Consider the following 19,511-nt stretch of genomic DNA (forward strand, 5'->3'; position numbering starts at 1 on the left):
GATTAAGAGATTTGCAGATGATACAAAGATGGGCCGTGTGGTTGATAGTGAGGAGGAAAGCTGTAGACTGCAGGAAGATATCAATGGACTGGTCAGATGGGCAGAAAAGTGGCAAATGGAATTCAATCCGGAGAAGTGTGAGGTGATGCATTTGGGAGAGCAAACAAGGCAAAGGAATACACAATAAATGGGAGGATAGTGAGAGGTGTAGAGGAAGTGAGGGACCTTGGAGTGCTTGTCCACAGATCCCTGAAGGTAGCAGGACAGGTAGATAAGGTGGTTAAGAAGGCATATGGAATACTTTCCTTTATTAACCGAGGCATAGAATATAAGAGCAGGGAGGTTATGCTGGAACTGTATAAAACACTAGTTAGGCCACAGCTTGAGTACTGTGTACAGTTCTGGTCACCACATTACAGGAAAGATGTGATTGCACTGGAGAGGGTGCAGAGGAGATTTACGAGGATGTTGCCAGGACTGGAGAATTTTAGCTATGAGGAAAGACTGGATCGGCTGGGGTTGTTTTCCCTGGAACAGTGGAGGCTGAGGGGAGATTTAATTGAGGTGTATAAAATTACGAGGGGCCGAAATAGAATGATAGTGAGGGCCTATTTCCCTTAGCGGAGGGGTCGGTAACCAGAGGACACAGATTTAAGGTGATTGGCAAAAGAACCAAAGGTGACATGAGGAAAAACTTTTTTACGCAGCGAGTGGTTAGGATCGGGAATGCACTGCCCGAGGGGGTGGTGGAGGCAGATTCAATCATGGCCTTCAAAAGGGAACTGGATAAGGACTTGAAAAGGAAAAAATTTGCAGGGCTACATGGACAGGGCGGGGGAGTGGGACCAGCTGGATTGCTCTTAGAGAGCCGGCACGGACTCGATGGGCTGAATGGCCTCCTTCTGTGCTGTAATCTTTCAATGAAAGGGTTTCATAGGGTGAAGTATTAGTATTTAGCATGGATAAAGGATTGGTTAGCTCACAGGAAACAGAGAGTAGGAATAAATGGGTCATTTTCAGGTTGGCAAGATGTATCGAGTGGAGAGCCACAGGATCAGTGCTGGGGCCTCAACTATTTACAATCTATATCAATGACTTGGATGAAGGGACCGAATGTATAGTTGTTAAATTTACTGATAACACAAAGGTAGGTGGGAAAGTAAGTTGTGAAGAGGACATAAGGAGTCTGTAAAGGGATATAGACAGGTTAAGTGAGTGGGCAAAAATTGGCAGATGGAGTATAATGTGGGAAAATGTGAACTTGTCCACTTTGGCAGGAGGAATAGAAAAGCAGTATATTATTTAAATGGAGAGAGATTGCAGAACTCTGAGGTACAGACAATCTGGGTGTCCCAGTACATGAATCACAAAAAGTTAGTATGCAGGTACAGCAAGTGATTAGGAAGGCAAATGGAATGTTGTCATTTATTGCAAGGGGAACGGAATATAAAAGTCGAGATGTTTTGCTGCAGTTGTACAGGGAATTGGTGCGACCACATCTAGAATACTGTGTGCAGTTTTGGTCTCCTTATTTAAGAAAGGACATAATGGCTTTGGAGGTGGTTCAGAGAAGGTTCACTCGACTGATTCCTGGGATGAGGGGGTTATCTTATGAGGAAAGGTTGGACAAGTTGGGCCTGTATACACTGGAGTTTAGAAGAATGAGACGAGATCTTATTGAAACATATAAGATCCTGAGGGGACGAGAAGGGGTAGATGCTGAGGGGATGTTTCCCCTTGTGGGAGAGACTAGAACTCGGGGCCACAGTTTAAAAATAAGGGGTCTCCCATTTAAGACGGAGATGAGGAGAAATTTTTTCTGAGAGGGTGGTGAGTCTGTGGAACTCCCTTCCCCAGAGAGCGGGGGAGGCAGGGTCATTGAATATTATTAAGGCTGAGTTAGATAGATTCCTGATTAATGAGGGGGTCAAAGGTTATAGTAGGGAGACGGGAAAGTAGGGTTGAGGTCGCAATGAGATCAGCCATGATCTTATCAAATGGCAGAGCAGGCTCGAGGGGCCGAATGGCCGACTCCTGCTCTTAATTCGTATCTTCGTATGGAGTAAAAGTAGAGAAGATGTTTCCACTTGTGGGGGAGTCCAAAACTAGAGGTCATAAAGTTAAAATATTCACCAATAAATTCAATAGGGAATTCAGGAGAAACTTCTTTCCCCAGAGAGTGGTGAGAATGTGGAACTCGCTCCCACAAGGAGTGATTGAGGTGAATAGTGTAGATACATTTAAGGGGAAGCTCGATAAACACATGAGGGAGAAAGGAATAGAAGGGCATTCTGATAGGGTGAGATGAAGTCGGGAGGGAGGAGGCTCGTGTGGAGCATAAACACCGGCATGGACCTGTTGGGCCGAATGGCCTGTTTCTGTGCTGTGCACTCGAAGTAACCCCAACACTGTCCTTTGACCTCAGTGACCGCGCCCCGACCCACCCCTCCCAAACTCCAGGCTGCCCTTCGACCAGTGACCCATGGGACTGCCCTTTGACCTCAGAGACCGCACCCGCGCCCCCACCCAGGCTGCCCTTTGACCACAGCAACGCCCCCCACCCCGCAACAACCCCCGGGCTGCCTTTCGACCTCAGCAATGGTGTGCAGACTGAACTGGAAGGAAGAGAAGGCTCACCTCTCGGAGTTGGCTGGGCGGCTGGTCACTGGTTTGAACAGTGAGACTCGCTCGAAGCAAATGTACAGCAGGTAAATGAGCCCCACGCTGAACGGTGTGAAGAGGTCAAAGGTCTTACAAACAAAATGGCCACCTGCAAGCGGAGAAGGGAAGGCAGAATGGAGAGGCAGATAGTGAACAGAGAGCTGCGGACAGCACCGAGTGTCGGCAGCCTGATTATCACAAACTCCACGAGATCGGCCAATGGGGTCAGCAATTTACATTTCAGTTCATTCCAGCATGCACATTGTGCTGACAGATCGAGAAAGTTTGAAACAAAGCATCCGCCTGACCGACTGAGTGTTCACAGCACCTGAAGTAAATTCATTTCAACTCAATAAACTTTTCAGCAATATCCCCTCAATCACTCCCAATCACACACTGTCCCATTTAACACACAGTATGACCCCTCGATCACTCTCCCGATCACACCCTGTCCCATTTAACACACACTATAACCCCTCGATCACTCTCCCGATCACACCCTGTCCCATTTAACACACACTATAACCCCTCGATCACTCTCCCGATCACACCCTGTCCCATTTAACACACACTATAACCCCTCGATCACTCTCCCGATCACACACTGTCCCATTTAACACACACTATAACCCCTCGATCTCTCTCCCGATCACACACTGTCCCATTTAACACACACTATAACCCCTCGATCACTCTCCCGATCACACCCTGTCCCATTTAACACACTATAACCCCTCGATCACTCTCACCAATAACACCCTGTCCCATTTAACACACACTATAACCCCTCGATCACTCTCCCGATCACACCCTGTCCCATTTAACACACACTATAACCCCTCGATCACTCTCCCGATCACACACTGTCCCATTTAACACACACTATAACCCCTCGATCACTCTCCCGATCACACCCTGTCCCATTTAACACACACTATAACCCCTCGATCACTCTCCCGATCACACCCTGTCCCATTTAACACACACTATAACCCCTCGATCACTCTCCCGATCACACCCTGTCCCATTTAACACACACTATAACCCCTCGATCACTCTCCCGATCACACCCTGTCCCATTTAACACACACTATAACCCCTCGATCACTCTCCCGATCACACACTGTCCCATTTAACACACACTATAACCCCTCGATCACTCTCCCGATCACACCCTGTCCCATTTAACACACACTGTAACCCCTCGATCTCTCTCCCGATCACACCCTGTCCCATTTAACACACACTATAACCCCTCGATCACTCTCCCGATCACACCCTGTCCCATTTAACACACACTATAACCCCTCGATCACTCTCCCGATCACACCCTGTCCCATTTAACACACACTATAACCCCTCGATCACTCTCCCGATCACACACTGTCCCATTTAACACACACTATAACCCCTCGATCACTCTCCCGATCACACCCTGTCCCATTTAACACACACTGTAACCCCTCGATCACTCTCCCGATCACACACTGTCCCATTTAACACACACTATAACCCCTCGATCACTCTCCCGATCACACCCTGTCCCATTTAACACACACTATAACCCCTCGATCACTCTCCCGATCACACCCTGTCCCATTTAACACACACTATAACCCCTCGATCACTCTCCCGATCACACACTGTCCCATTTAACACACACTGTAACCCCTCGATCACTCTCCCGATCACACACTGTCCCATTTAACACACACTATAACCCCTCGATCTCTCTCCCGATCACACACTGTCCCATTTAACACACACTATAACCCCTCGATCTCTCTCCCGATCACACACTGTCCCATTTAACACACACTATAACCCCTCGATCACTCTCCCGATCACACACTGTCCCATTTAACACACACTATAACCCCTCGATCACTCTCCCGATCACACCCTGTCCCATTTAACACACACTATAACCCCTCGATCACTCTCCCGATCACTCCCTGTCCCATTTAACACACACTATAACCCCTCGATCACTCTCCCGATCACACCCTGTCCCATTTAACACACACTATAACCCCTCGATCACTCTCCCGATCACACCCTGTCCCATTTAACACACACTATAACCCCTCGATCACTCTCCCGATCACATCCTGTCCCATTTAACACACACTATAACCCCTCGATCACTCTCCCGATCACACCCTGTCCCATTTAACACACACTATAACCCCTCGATCACTCTCCCGATCACTCCCTGTCCCATTTAACACACACTATAACCCCTCGATCACTCTCCCGATCACACCCTGTCCCATTTAACACACACTATAACCCCTCGATCACTCTCCCGATCACACCCTGTCCCATTTAACACACACTATAACCCCTCGATCACTCTCCCGATCACACACTGTCCCATTTAACACACACTGTAACCCCTCGATCACTCTCCCGATCACACCCTGTCCCATTTAACACACACTATAACCCCTCGATCACTCTCCCGATCACACCCTGTCCCATTTAACACACACTATAACCCCTCGATCACTCTCCCGATCACACCCTGTCCCATTTAACACACACTATAACCCCTCGATCACTCTCCCGATCACACTCTGTCCCATTTAACACACACTGTAACCCCTCGATCACTCTCCCGATCACACCCTGTCCCATTTAACACACACTATAACCCCTCGATCACTCTCCCGATCACACCCTGTCCCATTTAACACACACTATAACCCCTCGATCACTCTCCCGATCACACCCTGTCCCATTTAACACACACTATAACCCCTCGATCACTCTCCCGATCACACCCTGTCCCATTTAACACACACTATAACCCCTCGATCACTCTCCCGATCACACCCTGTCCCATTTAACACACACTATAACCCCTCGATCTCTCTCCCGATCACACACTGTCCCATTTAACACACACTGTAACCCCTCGATCACTCTCCCGATCACACCCTGTCCCATTTAACACACACTATAACCCCTCGATCACTCTCCCGATCACACCCTGTCCCATTTAACACACACTATAACCCCTCGATCACTCTCCCGATCACACCCTGTCCCATTTAACACACACTATAACCCCTCGATCACTCTCCCGATCACACCCTGTCCCATTTAACACACACTATAACCCCTCGATCACTCTCCCGATCACACACTGTCCCATTTAACACACACTATAACCCCTCGATCACTCTCCCGATCACACCCTGTCCCATTTAACACACACTATAACCCCTCGATCACTCTCCCGATCACACCCTGTCCCATTTAACACACACTATAACCCCTCGATCACTCTCCCGATCACACCCTGTCCCATTTAACACACACTATAACCCCTCGATCACTCTCCCGATCACACCCTGTCCCATTTAACACACACTATAACCCCTCGATCACTCTCCCGATCACACACTGTCCCATTTAACACACACTATAACCCCTCGATCACTCTCCCGATCACACACTGTCCCATTTAACACACACTATAACCCCTCGATCACTCTCCCGATCACACCCTGTCCCATTTAACACACACTATAACCCCTCGATCACTCTCCCGATCACACCCTGTCCCATTTAACACACACTATAACCCCTCGATCACTCTCCCGATCACACCCTGTACCATTTAACACACACTGTAACCCCTCGATCACTCTCCCGATCACACCCTGTTCCATTTAACACACACTGTAACCCCTCGATCACTCTCCCGATCACTCCCTGTCCCATTTAACACACACTATAACCCCTCGATCACTCTCCCGATCACACACTGTCCCATTTAACACACACTATAACCCCTCGATCACTCTCCCGATCACCCTGTCCCATTTAACACACACTATAACCCCTCGATCACTCTCCCGATCACACCCTGTCCCATTTAACACACACTATAACCCCTCGATCACTCTCCCGATCACACCCTGTCCCATTTAACACACACTATAACCCCTCGATCACTCTCCCGATCACACCCTGTCCCATTTAACACACACTATAACCCCTCGATCACTCTCCCGATCACACCCTGTCCCATTTAACACACACTATAACCCCTCGATCTCTCTCCCGATCACACACTGTCCCATTTAACACACACTATAACCCCTCGATCACTCTCCCGATCACACACTGTCCCATTTAACACACACTATAACCCCTCGATCACTCTCCCGATCACACCCTGTCCCATTTAACACACACTATAACCCCTCGATCACTCTCCCGATCACACCCTGTCCCATTTAACACACACTATAACCCCTCGATCACTCTCCCGATCACTCCCTGTCCCATTTAACACACACTATAACCCCTCGATCACTCTCCCGATCACACCCTGTCCCATTTAACACACACTATAACCCCTCGATCACTCTCCCGATCACACCCTGTCCCATTTAACACACACTATAACCCCTCGATCACTCTCCCGTTCACTAATGTCCTTTAGGGAAGGAAACCTGCCGTCCTTACCCAGTCTGGGCCTATATGTGACTCCAGACCCACAGCAATGTGGTTGATTCTGAAATGGCCGAGCAAGCCACTCAGTTGTAAAATCTCGCTACGAAAAGTCAGAATAAGAATAAAACCGGACGGACCACCCGGCATCGGACCACTAGGCACCGGACACGACAACGGCAAAACACCAAGCCCAGTCGACCCTGCAAGGTCCTCCTTACTAACATCTGGGGACTTGTGCCAAAATTGGGAGAGCTGTCCCACAGACTAGTCAAGCAACAGCCTGACATAGCCATACTCACAGAATCATATCTTTCAGCCAACGTCCCAGACTCTCCCATCACCATCCCTGGGTATGTCCTGTCCCACCGGCAGGACAGACCCACCAGAGGTGGCGGTACAGTGATATACAGTCAGGAGGGAGTGGCCCTGGGAGTCCTCAACATTGACTCTGGACCCCATGAAATCTCATGGCATCAGGTCAAACATGGGCAAGGAAACCTCCTGCTGATTACCACCTACCGTCCTCCCTCAGCTGAAGAATCAGTCCTCCTCCATGTTGAACACCACTTGGAGGAAGCACTGAGGGTAGCAAGGGCACAGAATGTACTCTGGGTGGGGGACTTCAATGTCCATCACCAAGAGTGGCTCGGTAGCACCACTACTGACCGAGCTGGCCGAGTCCTGAAGGACATAGCTGCCAGACTGGGCCTGCGGCAGGTGGTGAGCGAACCAACACGAGGGAAAAACTTACTTGACCTCGTCCTCACCAATCCACCTGTTGCAAATGCATCTGTCCATGACAGTATTGGTAGGAGTGACCACCGCACAGTCCTCGTGGAGATGAAGTCCCGTCTTCGCACTGAGGACACCATCCAACGTGTTGTGTGGCACTACCACCGTGCTAAATGGGATAGATTCAGAACAGATCTAGCAGCTCAAAACTGGGCATCCATGAGGCGCTGTGGGCCATCAGCAGCAGCAGAATTGTATTCCAGCACAATCTGTAACCTCATGGCCCGGCATATTCCTCACTCTACCATTACCAACAAGCCAGGGGATCAACCCTGGTTCAATGAGGAGTGTAGAAGAGCATGCCAGGAGCAGCACCAGGCGTACCTAAAAATGAGGTGCCAACCTGGTGAAGCTACAACTCAGGACTACATGCATGCTAAACAGCGGAAGCAACATGCTATAGACAGAGCTAAGCGATTCCACAACCAACGGATCAGATCAAAGCTCTGCAGTCCTGCCACATCCAGTCGTGAATGGTGGTGGACAATTAAACAACTAACGGGAGGAGGAGGCTCTGCAAACATCCCCATTCTCAATGATGGCGGAGTCCAGCACGTGAGTGCAAAAGACAAGGCTGAAGCGTTTGCAACCATCTTCAGCCAGAAGTGCCTCCTCCCGATATCCCCACCATCACGGAAGCCAGTCTTCGGCCAATTCGATTCACTCCACGTGATATCAAGAAACGGCTGAGTGCACTGGATACAGCAAAGGCTATGGGCCCTGACAACATCCCAGCTGTAGTGCTGAAGACTTGTGCTCCAGAACTAGCTGCGCCTCTAGCCAAGCTGTTCCAGTACAGCTACAACACTGGCATCCACCCGACAATGTGGAAAATTGCCCAGGTATGTCCTGTCCACAAAAAGCAGGACAAATCCAATCCGGCCAATTACCGCCCCATCAGTCTACTCTCAATCATCAGCAAAGTGATGGAAGGTGTCGTCGACAGTGCTATCAAGCGGCACTTACTCACCAATAACCTGCTCACCGATGCTCAGTTTGGGTTCCGCCAGGACCACTCGGCTCCAGACCTCATTACAGACTTGGTCCAAACATGGACAAAAGAGCTGAATTCCAGAGGTGAGGTGAGAGTGACTGCCCTTGACATCAAGGCAGCATTTGACCGAGTGTGGCACCAAGGAGCCCGAGTAAAATTGAAGTCAATGGGAATCAGGGGGAAAACTCTCCAGTGGCTGGAGTCATACCGAGCACAAAGGAAGATGGTAGTGGTTGTTGGAGGCCAGTCATCTCAGCCCCAGGGCATTGCTGCAGGAGTTCCTCAGGGCAGTGTCCAAGGCCCAACCATCTTCAGCTGCTTCATCAATGACCTTCCCTCCATCATAAGGTCAGAAATGGGGATGTTCGCTGATGACTGCACAGTGTTCAGTTCCATTCGCAACCCCTCAGATAATGAAGCAGTCCGAGCCTGCATGCAGCAAGACCTGGACAACATCCAGGCTTGGGCTGATAAGTGGCAAGTCACATTCGCGCCAGATAAGTGCCAGGCAATGACCATCTCCAACAAGAGAGAGTCTAACCACTTCCCCTTGACATTCAACGGCATTACCATCGCCGAATCCCCCACCATCAACATCCTGGGGGTCACCATTGACCAGAAACTTAACTGGACCAGCCATATAAATACTGTGGCTACGAGAGCAGGTCAGAGGCTGGGTATTCTGCGGCAAGTGACTCACCTCCTGACTCCCCAAAGCCTTTCCACCATCTACAAGGCACAAGTCAGGAGTGTGATGGAATACTCTCCACTTGCCTGGATGAGTGCAGCTCCAACAACACTCAAGAAGCTCGACACCATACAAGATAAAGCAGCCCGCTTGATTGGCACCCCATCCACCACCCGAAACATTCACTCCCTTCACCACCGGCGCACTGTGGCTGCAGTGTGCACCATCCACAGGATGCACTGCAGCAACTCGCCAAGGCTTCTTCGACAGCACCTCCCAAACCCGCGACCTCTACCATCGAGAAGGACAAGAGCAGCAGGCACATGGGAACAACACCACCTGCACGTTCCCCTCCAAGTCACACACCATCCCGACTTGGAAATATATCGCCGTTCCTTCATCGTCGCTGGGTCAAAATCCTGGAACTCCCTTCCTAACAGCACTGTGGGAGAACCTTCACCACACGGACTGCAGCGGTTCAAGAAGGCGGCTCACCACCACCTTCTCGAGGGCAATTAGGGATGGGCAATAAATGCCGGCCTTCCCAGCGACGCCCACATCCCGTGAACGAATAAAAAATTTTTTAAAAAACACTGTCCCATTTCACACACGCAAAAACCCCTCGATCACTCCCCCGATCACACCCTGTCCCATTTAACACACACTATAACCCCTCGATCACTCTCCCGATCACACCCTGTCCCATTTAACACACACTATAACCCCTCGATCACTCTCCCGATCACACACTGTCCCATTTAACACACACTATAACCCCTCGATCACTCTCCCGATCACACCCTGTCCCATTTAACACACACTATAACCCCTCGATCACTCTCCCGATCACACCCTGTCCCATTTAACACACACTATAACCCCTCGATCACTCTCCCGATCACACCCTGTCCCATTTAACACACACTATAACCCCTCGATCACTCTCCCGATCACACCCTGTCCCATTTAACACACACTATAACCCCTCGATCACTCTCCCGATCACTCCCTGTCCCATTTAACACACACTATAACCCCTCGATCACTCTCCCGATCACACCCTGTCCCATTTAACACACACTATAACCCCTCGATCTCTCTCCCGATCACACACTGTCCCATTTAACACACAGTATAACCCCTCGATCTCTCTCCCGATCACACACTGTCCCATTTAACACACACTATAACCCCTCGATCACTCTCCTGATCACACCCTGTCCCATTTAACACACACTATAACCCCTCGATCACTCTCCCGATCACACCCTGTCCCATTTAACACACACTGTAACCCCTCGATCACTCTCCCGATCACACACTGTCCCATTTAACACACACTATAACCCCTCGATCACTCTCCCGATCACACCCTGTCCCATTTAACACACACTATAACCCCTCGATCACTCTCCCGATCACACCCTGTCCCATTTAACACACACTATAACCCCTCGATCACTCTCCCGATCACACCCTGTCCCATTTAACACACACTATAACCCCTCGATCACTCTCCCGATCACACCCTGTCCCATTTAACACACACTATAACCCCTCGATCACTCTCCCGATCACACACTGTCCCATTTAACACACACTATAACCCCTCGATCACTCTCCCGATCACACCCTGTCCCATTTAACACACACTATAACCCCTCGATCACTCTCCCGATCACACACTGTCCCATTTAACACACACTATAACCCCTCGATCACTCTCCCGATCACACCCTGTCCCATTTAACACACACTATAACCCCTCGATCACTCTCCCGATCACACCCTGTCCCATTTAACACACACTATAACCCCTCGATCACTCTCCCGATCACACCCTGTCCCATTTAACACACACTATAACCCCTCGATCACTCTCCCGATCACACCCTGTCCCATTTAACACACACTATAACCCCTCGATCACTCCTGATCACACACTGTCCCATTTAACACACACTATAACCCCTCGGTCTCTCTCCCGATCACTCCCTGTCCCATTTAACACACACTATAACCCCTCGATCACTCTCCCGATCACACACTGTCCCATTTAACACACACTATAACCCCTCGATCACTCTCCCGATCACACACTGTCCCATTTAACACACACTATAACCCCTCGATCACTCTCCCGATCACACCCTGTTCCATTTAACACACACTATAACCCCTCGATCACTCTCCCGATCACACCCTGTCCCATTTAACACACACTATAACCCCTCGATCACTCTCCCGATCACACCCTGTCCCATTTAACACACACTATAACCCCTCGATCACTCTCCCGATCACACCCTGTTCCATTTAACACACACTGTAACCCCTCGATCACTCTCCCGATCACACCCTGTCCCATTTAACACACACTATAACCCCTCGATCACTCTCCCGATCACACACTGTTCCATTTAACACACACTATAACCCCTCGATCACTCTCCCGATCACACCCTGTTCCATTTAACACACACTATAACCCCTCGATCACTCTCCCGATCACACCCTGTCCCATTTAACACACACTATAACCCCTCGATCACTCTCCCGATCACACACTGTCCCATTTAACACACACTATAACCCCTCGATCACTCTCCCGATCACACCCTGTCCCATTTAACACACACTATAACCCCTCGATCACTCTCCTGATCACACACTGTCCCATTTAACACACACTATAACCCCTCGATCTCTCTCCCGATCACACCCTGTCCCATTTAACACACACTATAACCCCTCGATCACTCTCCCGATCACACACTGTCCCATTTAACACACACTATAACCCCTCGATCACTCTCCCGATCACACCCTGTCCCATTTAACACACACTATAACCCCTCGATCACTCTCCCGATCACACACTGTCCCATTTAACACACACTATAACCCCTCGATCACTCTCCCGATCACACCCTGTCCCATTTAACACACACTATAACCCCTCGATCACTCTCCCGATCACACACTGTCCCATTTAACACACACTATAACCCCTCGGTCTCTCTCCCGATCACACCCTGTCCCATTTAACACACACTATAACCCCTCGATCACTCTCCCGATCACACCCTGTCCCATTTAACACACACTATAACCCCTCGATCACTCTCCCGATCACACACTGTCCCATTTAACACACACTATAACCCCTCGGTCTCTCTCCCGATCACACCCTGTCCCATTTAACACACACTATAACCCCTCGATCACTCTCCCGATCACACCCTGTCCCATTTAACACACACTATAACCCCTCGATCACTCTCCCGATCACACCCTGTCCCATTTAACACACAGTATAACCCCTCGGTCTCTCTCCCGATCACACCCTGTCCCATTTAACACACACTATAACCCCTCGATCACTCTCCCGATCACACCCTGTCCCATTTAACACACACTATAACCCCTCGATCACTCTCCCGATCACACACTGTCCCATTTAACAAACACTATAACCCCTCGGTCTCTCTCCCGATCACACCCTGTCCCATTTAACACACACTATAACCCCTCGATCACTCTCCCGATCACACCCTGTCCCATTTAACACACACTATAACCCCTCGATCACTCTCCCGATCACACCCTGTCCCATTTAACACACACTATAACCCCTCGATCACTCTCCCGATCACACCCTGTCCCATTTAACACACACTATAACCCCTCGATCACTCTCCCGATCACACCCTGTCCCATTTAACACACACTATAACCCCTCGGTCACTCTCCCGATCACACACTGTCCCATTTAACACACACTATAACCCCTCGATCTCTCTCCCGATCACACACTGTCCCATTTAACACACACTATAACCCCTCGATCACTCTCCCGATCACTCCCTGTCCCATTTAACACACACTATAACCCCTCGATCTCTCTCCCGATCACACACTGTCCCATTTAACACACACTATAACCCCTCGATCTCTCTCCCGATCACACACTGTCCCATTTAACACACACTATAACCCCTCGATCTCTCTCCCGATCACACACTGTCCCATTTAACACACACTATAACCCCTCGATCTCTCTCCCGATCACACACTGTCCCATTTAACACACACTATAACCCCTCGATCTCTCTCCCGATCACACCCTGTCCCATTTAACACACACTATAACCCCTCGATCACTCTCCCGATCACTCCCTGTCCCATTTAACACACACTATAACCCCTCGATCACTCTCCCGATCACACTCTGTCCCATTTAACACACACTATAACCCCTCGATCACTCTCCCGATCACACCCTGTCCCATTTAACACACACTATAACCCCTCGATCACTCTCCCGATCACACCCTGTCCCATTTAACACACACTATAACCCCTCGATCACTCTCCCGATCACACACTGTCCCATTTAACACACACTATAACCCCTCGATCACTCTCCCGATCACACCCTGTCCCATTTAACACACACTATAACCCCTCGATCACTCTCCCGATCACACCCTGTCCCATTTAACACACACTATAACCCCTCGATCACTCTCCCGATCACACCCTGTCCCATTTAACACACACTATAACCCCTTGATCACTCTCCCGATCACACCCTGTCCCATTCAACACACACTATAACCCCTCGATCACTCTCCCGATCACACCCTGTCCCATTTAACACACATTATAACCCCTCGATCACTCTCCCAATCACACACTGTCCCATTTAACACACAGTATGACCCCTCGATCACTCTCCCGATCACACCCTGTCCCATTTAACACACACTATAACCCCTCGATCACTCTCCCGATCACACCCTGTCCCATTTAACACACACTATTACCCCTCGATCTCTCTCGCGATCACACACTGTCCCATTTAACACACACTATAACCCCTCGATCTCTCTCCCGATCACACACTGTCCCATTTAACACACACTATAACCCCTCGATCTCTCTCCCGATCACACACTGTCCCATTTAACACACACTATAACCCCTCGGTCTCTCTCCCGATCACACACTGTCCCATTTAACACACACTATAACCCCTCGATCACTCTCCCGATCACACACTGTCCCATTTAACACACACTATAACCCCTCGATCACTCTCCCGATCACACACTGTCCCATTTAACACACACTATAACCCCTCGATCACTCTCCCGATCACACCCTGTCCCATTTAACACACACTATAACCCCTCGATCACTCTCCCGATCACACCCTGTCCCATTTAACACACACTATAACCCCTCGATCACTCTCCCGATCACACCCTGTCCCATTTAACACACACTATAACCCCTCGATCTCTCTCCCGATCACACCCTGTCCCATTTAACACACAATATAACCCCTCGGTCTCTCTCCCGATCACTCCCTGTCCAATTTAACACACACTATAACCCCTCGATCACTCTCCCGATCACACCCTGTCCCATTTAACACACACTATAACCCCTCGATCACTCTCCCGATCACACCCTGTCCCATTTAACACACTATAACCCCTCGATCACTCTCCCGATCACACCCTGTCCCATTTAACACACACTATAACCCCTCGATCACTCTCCCGATCACACACTGTCCCATTTAACACACACTATAACCCCTCGATCACTCTCCCGATCACACCCTGTCCCATTTAACACACACTATAACCCCTCGATCTCTCTCCCGATCACACACTGTCCCATTTAACACACACTATAACCCCTCGATCACTCTCCCGATCACACCCTGTCCCATTTAACACACTATAACCCCTCGATCACTCTCCCGATCTCACCCTGTCCCATTTAACACACACTATAACCCCTCGATCACTCTCCCGATCACACCCTGTCCCATTTAACACACACTATAACCCCTCGATCACTCTCCCGATCACACCCTGTCCCATTTAACACACACTATAACCGCTCGATCACTCTCCCGATCACACACTGTCCCATTTAACACACACTATAACCCCTCGATCTCTCTCCCGATCACACCCTGTCCCATTTAACACACACTATAACCCCTCGATCACTCTCCCAATCACACACTGTCCCATTTAACACACAGTATGACCCCTCGATCACTCTCCCGATCACACCCTGTCCCATTTAACACACACTATAACCCCTCGATCACTCTCCCGATCACACACTGTCCCATTTAACACACACTATAACCCCTCGATCACTCTCCCGATCACACCCTGTCCCATTTAACACACACTATAACCCCTCGATCACTCTCCCGATCACACACTGTCCCATTTAACACACACTATAACCCCTCGATCACTCTCCCGATCACACCCTGTCCCATTTAACACACACTATAACCCCTCGATCACTCTCCCGATCACACCCTGTCCCATTTAACACACACTATAACCCCTCGATCTCTCTCCCGATCACACCCTGTCCCATTTAACACACACTATAACCCCTCGATCTCTCTCCCGATCACACCCTGTCCCATTTAACACACAATATAACCCCTCGGTCTCTCTCCCGATCACTCCCTGTCCAATTTAACACACACTATAACCCCTCGATCACTCTCCCGATCACACCCTGTCCCATTTAACACACACTATAACCCCTCGATCACTCTCCCGATCACACCCTGTCCCATTTAACACACTATAACCCCTCGATCACTCTCCCGATCACACCCTGTCCCATTTAACACACACTATAACCCCTCGATCACTCTCCCGATCACACCCTGTCCCATTTAACACACACTATAACCCCTCGATCACTCTCCCGATCACACCCTGTCCCATTTAACACACACTATAACCCCTCGATCACTCTCCCGATCACACCCTGTCCCATTTAACACACACTATAACCCCTCGATCACTCTCCCGATCACTCACTGTCCCATTTAACACACACTATAACCCCTCGATCACTCTCCCGATCACACACTGTCCCATTTAACACACACTATAACCCCTCGATCACTCTCCCGATCACACACTGTCCCATTTAACACACACTATAACCCCTCGATCACTCTCCCGATCACTCCCTGTCCCATTTAACACACACTATAACCCCTCGATCACTCTCCCGATCACACCCTGTCCCATTTAACACACACTATAACCCCTCGATCACTCTCCCGATCACACCCTGTCCCATTTAACACACACTATAACCCCTCGATCACTCTCCCGATCACACACTGTCCCATTTAACACACACTATAACCCCTCGATCACTCTCCCGATCACACCCTGTCCCATTTAACACACACTATAACCCCTCGATCTCTCTCCCGATCACACACTGTCCCATTTAACACACACTATAACCCCTCGATCACTCTCCCGATCACACCCTGTCCCATTTAACACACACTACAACCCCTCGATCACTCTCCCGATCTCACCCTGTCCCATTTAACACACACTATAACCCCTCGATCACTCTCCCGATCACACCCTGTCCCATTTAACACACACTATAACCCCTCGATCACTCTCCCGATCACACCCTGTCCCATTTAACACACACTATAACCCCTCGATCTCTCTCCCGATCACACACTGTCCCATTTAACACACACTATAACCCCTCGATCACTCTCCCGATCACACCCAGTCCCATTTAACACACACTATAACCCCTCGATCACTCTCCCGATCACACCCTGTCCCATTTAACACACACTATAACCCCTCGATCACTCTCCCGATCACACTCTGTCCCATTTAACACACACTGTAACCCCTCGATCACTCTCCCGATCACACCCTGTCCCATTTAACACACACTATAACCCCTCGATCACTCTCCCGATCACACCCTGTTCCATTTAACACACACTATAACCCCTCGATCACTCTCCCGATCACACCCTGTCCCATTTAACACACACTATAACCCCTCGATCTCTCTCCCGATCACACCCTGTCCCATTTAACACAAACTATAACCCCTCGATCTCTCTCCCGATCACACCCTGTCCCATTTAACACACACTATAACCCCTCGATCACTCTCCCGATCACACCCTGTCCCATTTAACACACACTATAACCCCTCGATCACTCTCCCGATCACACCCTGTCCCATTTAACACACACTATAACCCCTCGATCACTCTCCTGATCACACCCTGTCCCATTTAACACACACTATCACCCCTCGATCACTCTCCCGATCACACACTGTCCCATTTAACACACACTATAACCCCTCGGTCTCTCTCCCGATCACACCCTGTCCCATTTAACACACACTATAACCCCTCGATCACTCTCCCGATCACACCCTGTCCCATTTCGCACACACTATAACCCCTCGATCACTCTCCCGATCACACCCTGTCCCATTTAACACACACTATAACCCCTCGATCACTCTCCCGATCACACCCTGTACCATTTAACACACACTATAACCCCTCGATCACTCTCCCGATCACACACTGTCCCATTTGACACTCTATTACCTCAGTGATCCTACCTGTCCTGATCACACTGAGTCCAACCAGGAGCTGACACAGCAGCAGTTGCTTACTGAGAATCTCCTGCAGGTTCTCCTGTCCTGCCACCGAGAAACCCTAGAGAGAGGGAAACAGTCAAACACATGTACACATACCAAGCCGTGCTCTCCCCGCCCTGGGAGTGTTTGATGGGACAGTGCAGAGGGAGCTTTACAGAAGAACATAAGAACATAAGAACATAAGAAATTGGAGCAGGAGTAGGCCAATCGGCCCCTCGAGCCTGCTCCGCCATTCAATAAAATCATGGCTGATCTGATCCCAACCACAAATCTAAAGAACACAAGAAGTCGGAGCAGGACCCGGCCACATAGCCCCTGGGCCCTCTCCGCCACCCACAGGGCATTGACCGATCCGAACTCAGCTTCATGTCCAATTTCCTGCCCGCTCCCCATAACCCCTAATTCCCTTTACTTCTAGGAAACTGTCTATTTCTGTTTTAAATTTATCTAATGATGTAGCTTCCACAGCTTCCTGGGGCAGCAAATTCCACAGACCTACTACCCTCTGAGTGAAGAAGTTTCTCCTCATCTCAGTTTTGAAAGAGCAGCCCCTTATTCTAAGATTATGCCCCCTCGTTCTAGTTTCACCCATCTTTGGGAACATCCTTACTGCATCCACCCGATCAAGACCCTTCACAATCTTATATGTTTCAATAAGATCGCCTCTCATTCTTCTGAACTCCAATGAGTAGAGTCCCAATCTACTCAACCTCTCCTCATATGTCCGCCCCCTCATCCCCGGGATTAACCGAGTGAACCTTCTTTGTACTGCCTCGAGAGCAAGTATGTCTTTTCTTAAGTATGGAGACCAAAACTGTATGCAGTATTCCAGGTGCGGTCTCACCAATACCTTATATAACTGCAGCAATACCTCCTTGTTTTTATATTCTATCCCCCTAGCAATAAAAGCCAACATTCCGTTGGCTTTCTTGATCACCTGCTGCACCTGCATACCAACTTTTTGATTTTCTTGCACTAGGACCCCCAGATCCCTTTGTACTGCAGTACTTTCCAGTCTCTCGCCATTAAGAAAATAACTTGCTCTCTGATTTTTCCTGCCAAAGTGCATAACCTCACATTTTCCAATATTATATTGCATCTGCCAAATCTCCGCCCACTCACCCAGCCTGTCTATATCCCCTTGCAGGTTTTTTATGTCCTCCTCACTCTCTACTTTCCCTCCCATCTTTGTATCATCTGCAAATTTTGATATGTTGCACTCGGTCCCCTCCTCCAAATCGTTAATATAGATTGTAAAGAGTTGGGGACCCAGCACCGACCCCTGTGGAACACCACTGGTTACTGGTTGCCAGTCCGAAAATGAACCATTTATCCCAACTCTCTGCTTCCTGTTTGATAACCAATCCTCCACCCATGCCAGAATATTACCCC

At 49.4% G+C, this 19,511-nt stretch overlaps 1 protein-coding gene across 1 annotated transcript in view; it reads right to left on the reverse strand.

Annotated features, from left to right (window-relative positions):
• Positions 1–19,511, reverse strand: part of LOC137319798 (cap-specific mRNA (nucleoside-2'-O-)-methyltransferase 1-like) — a gene marked incomplete at both ends in the record, with an annotated part of 70,024 nt that overhangs the window by 8,738 nt on the left and 41,775 nt on the right. The window contains 2 exons of the mRNA XM_067981731.1: positions 2,638–2,770; positions 18,081–18,177. Of these exons, the coding sequence (XP_067837832.1) occupies positions 2,638–2,770; positions 18,081–18,177 (230 nt within the window). The remainder of the gene's footprint in view (positions 1–2,637; positions 2,771–18,080; positions 18,178–19,511) is intronic.

This window comes from Heptranchias perlo, unplaced genomic scaffold, assembly GCF_035084215.1.
Source record: "Heptranchias perlo isolate sHepPer1 unplaced genomic scaffold, sHepPer1.hap1 HAP1_SCAFFOLD_891, whole genome shotgun sequence".
Lineage (NCBI taxonomy): Eukaryota > Metazoa > Chordata > Chondrichthyes > Hexanchiformes > Hexanchidae > Heptranchias > Heptranchias perlo.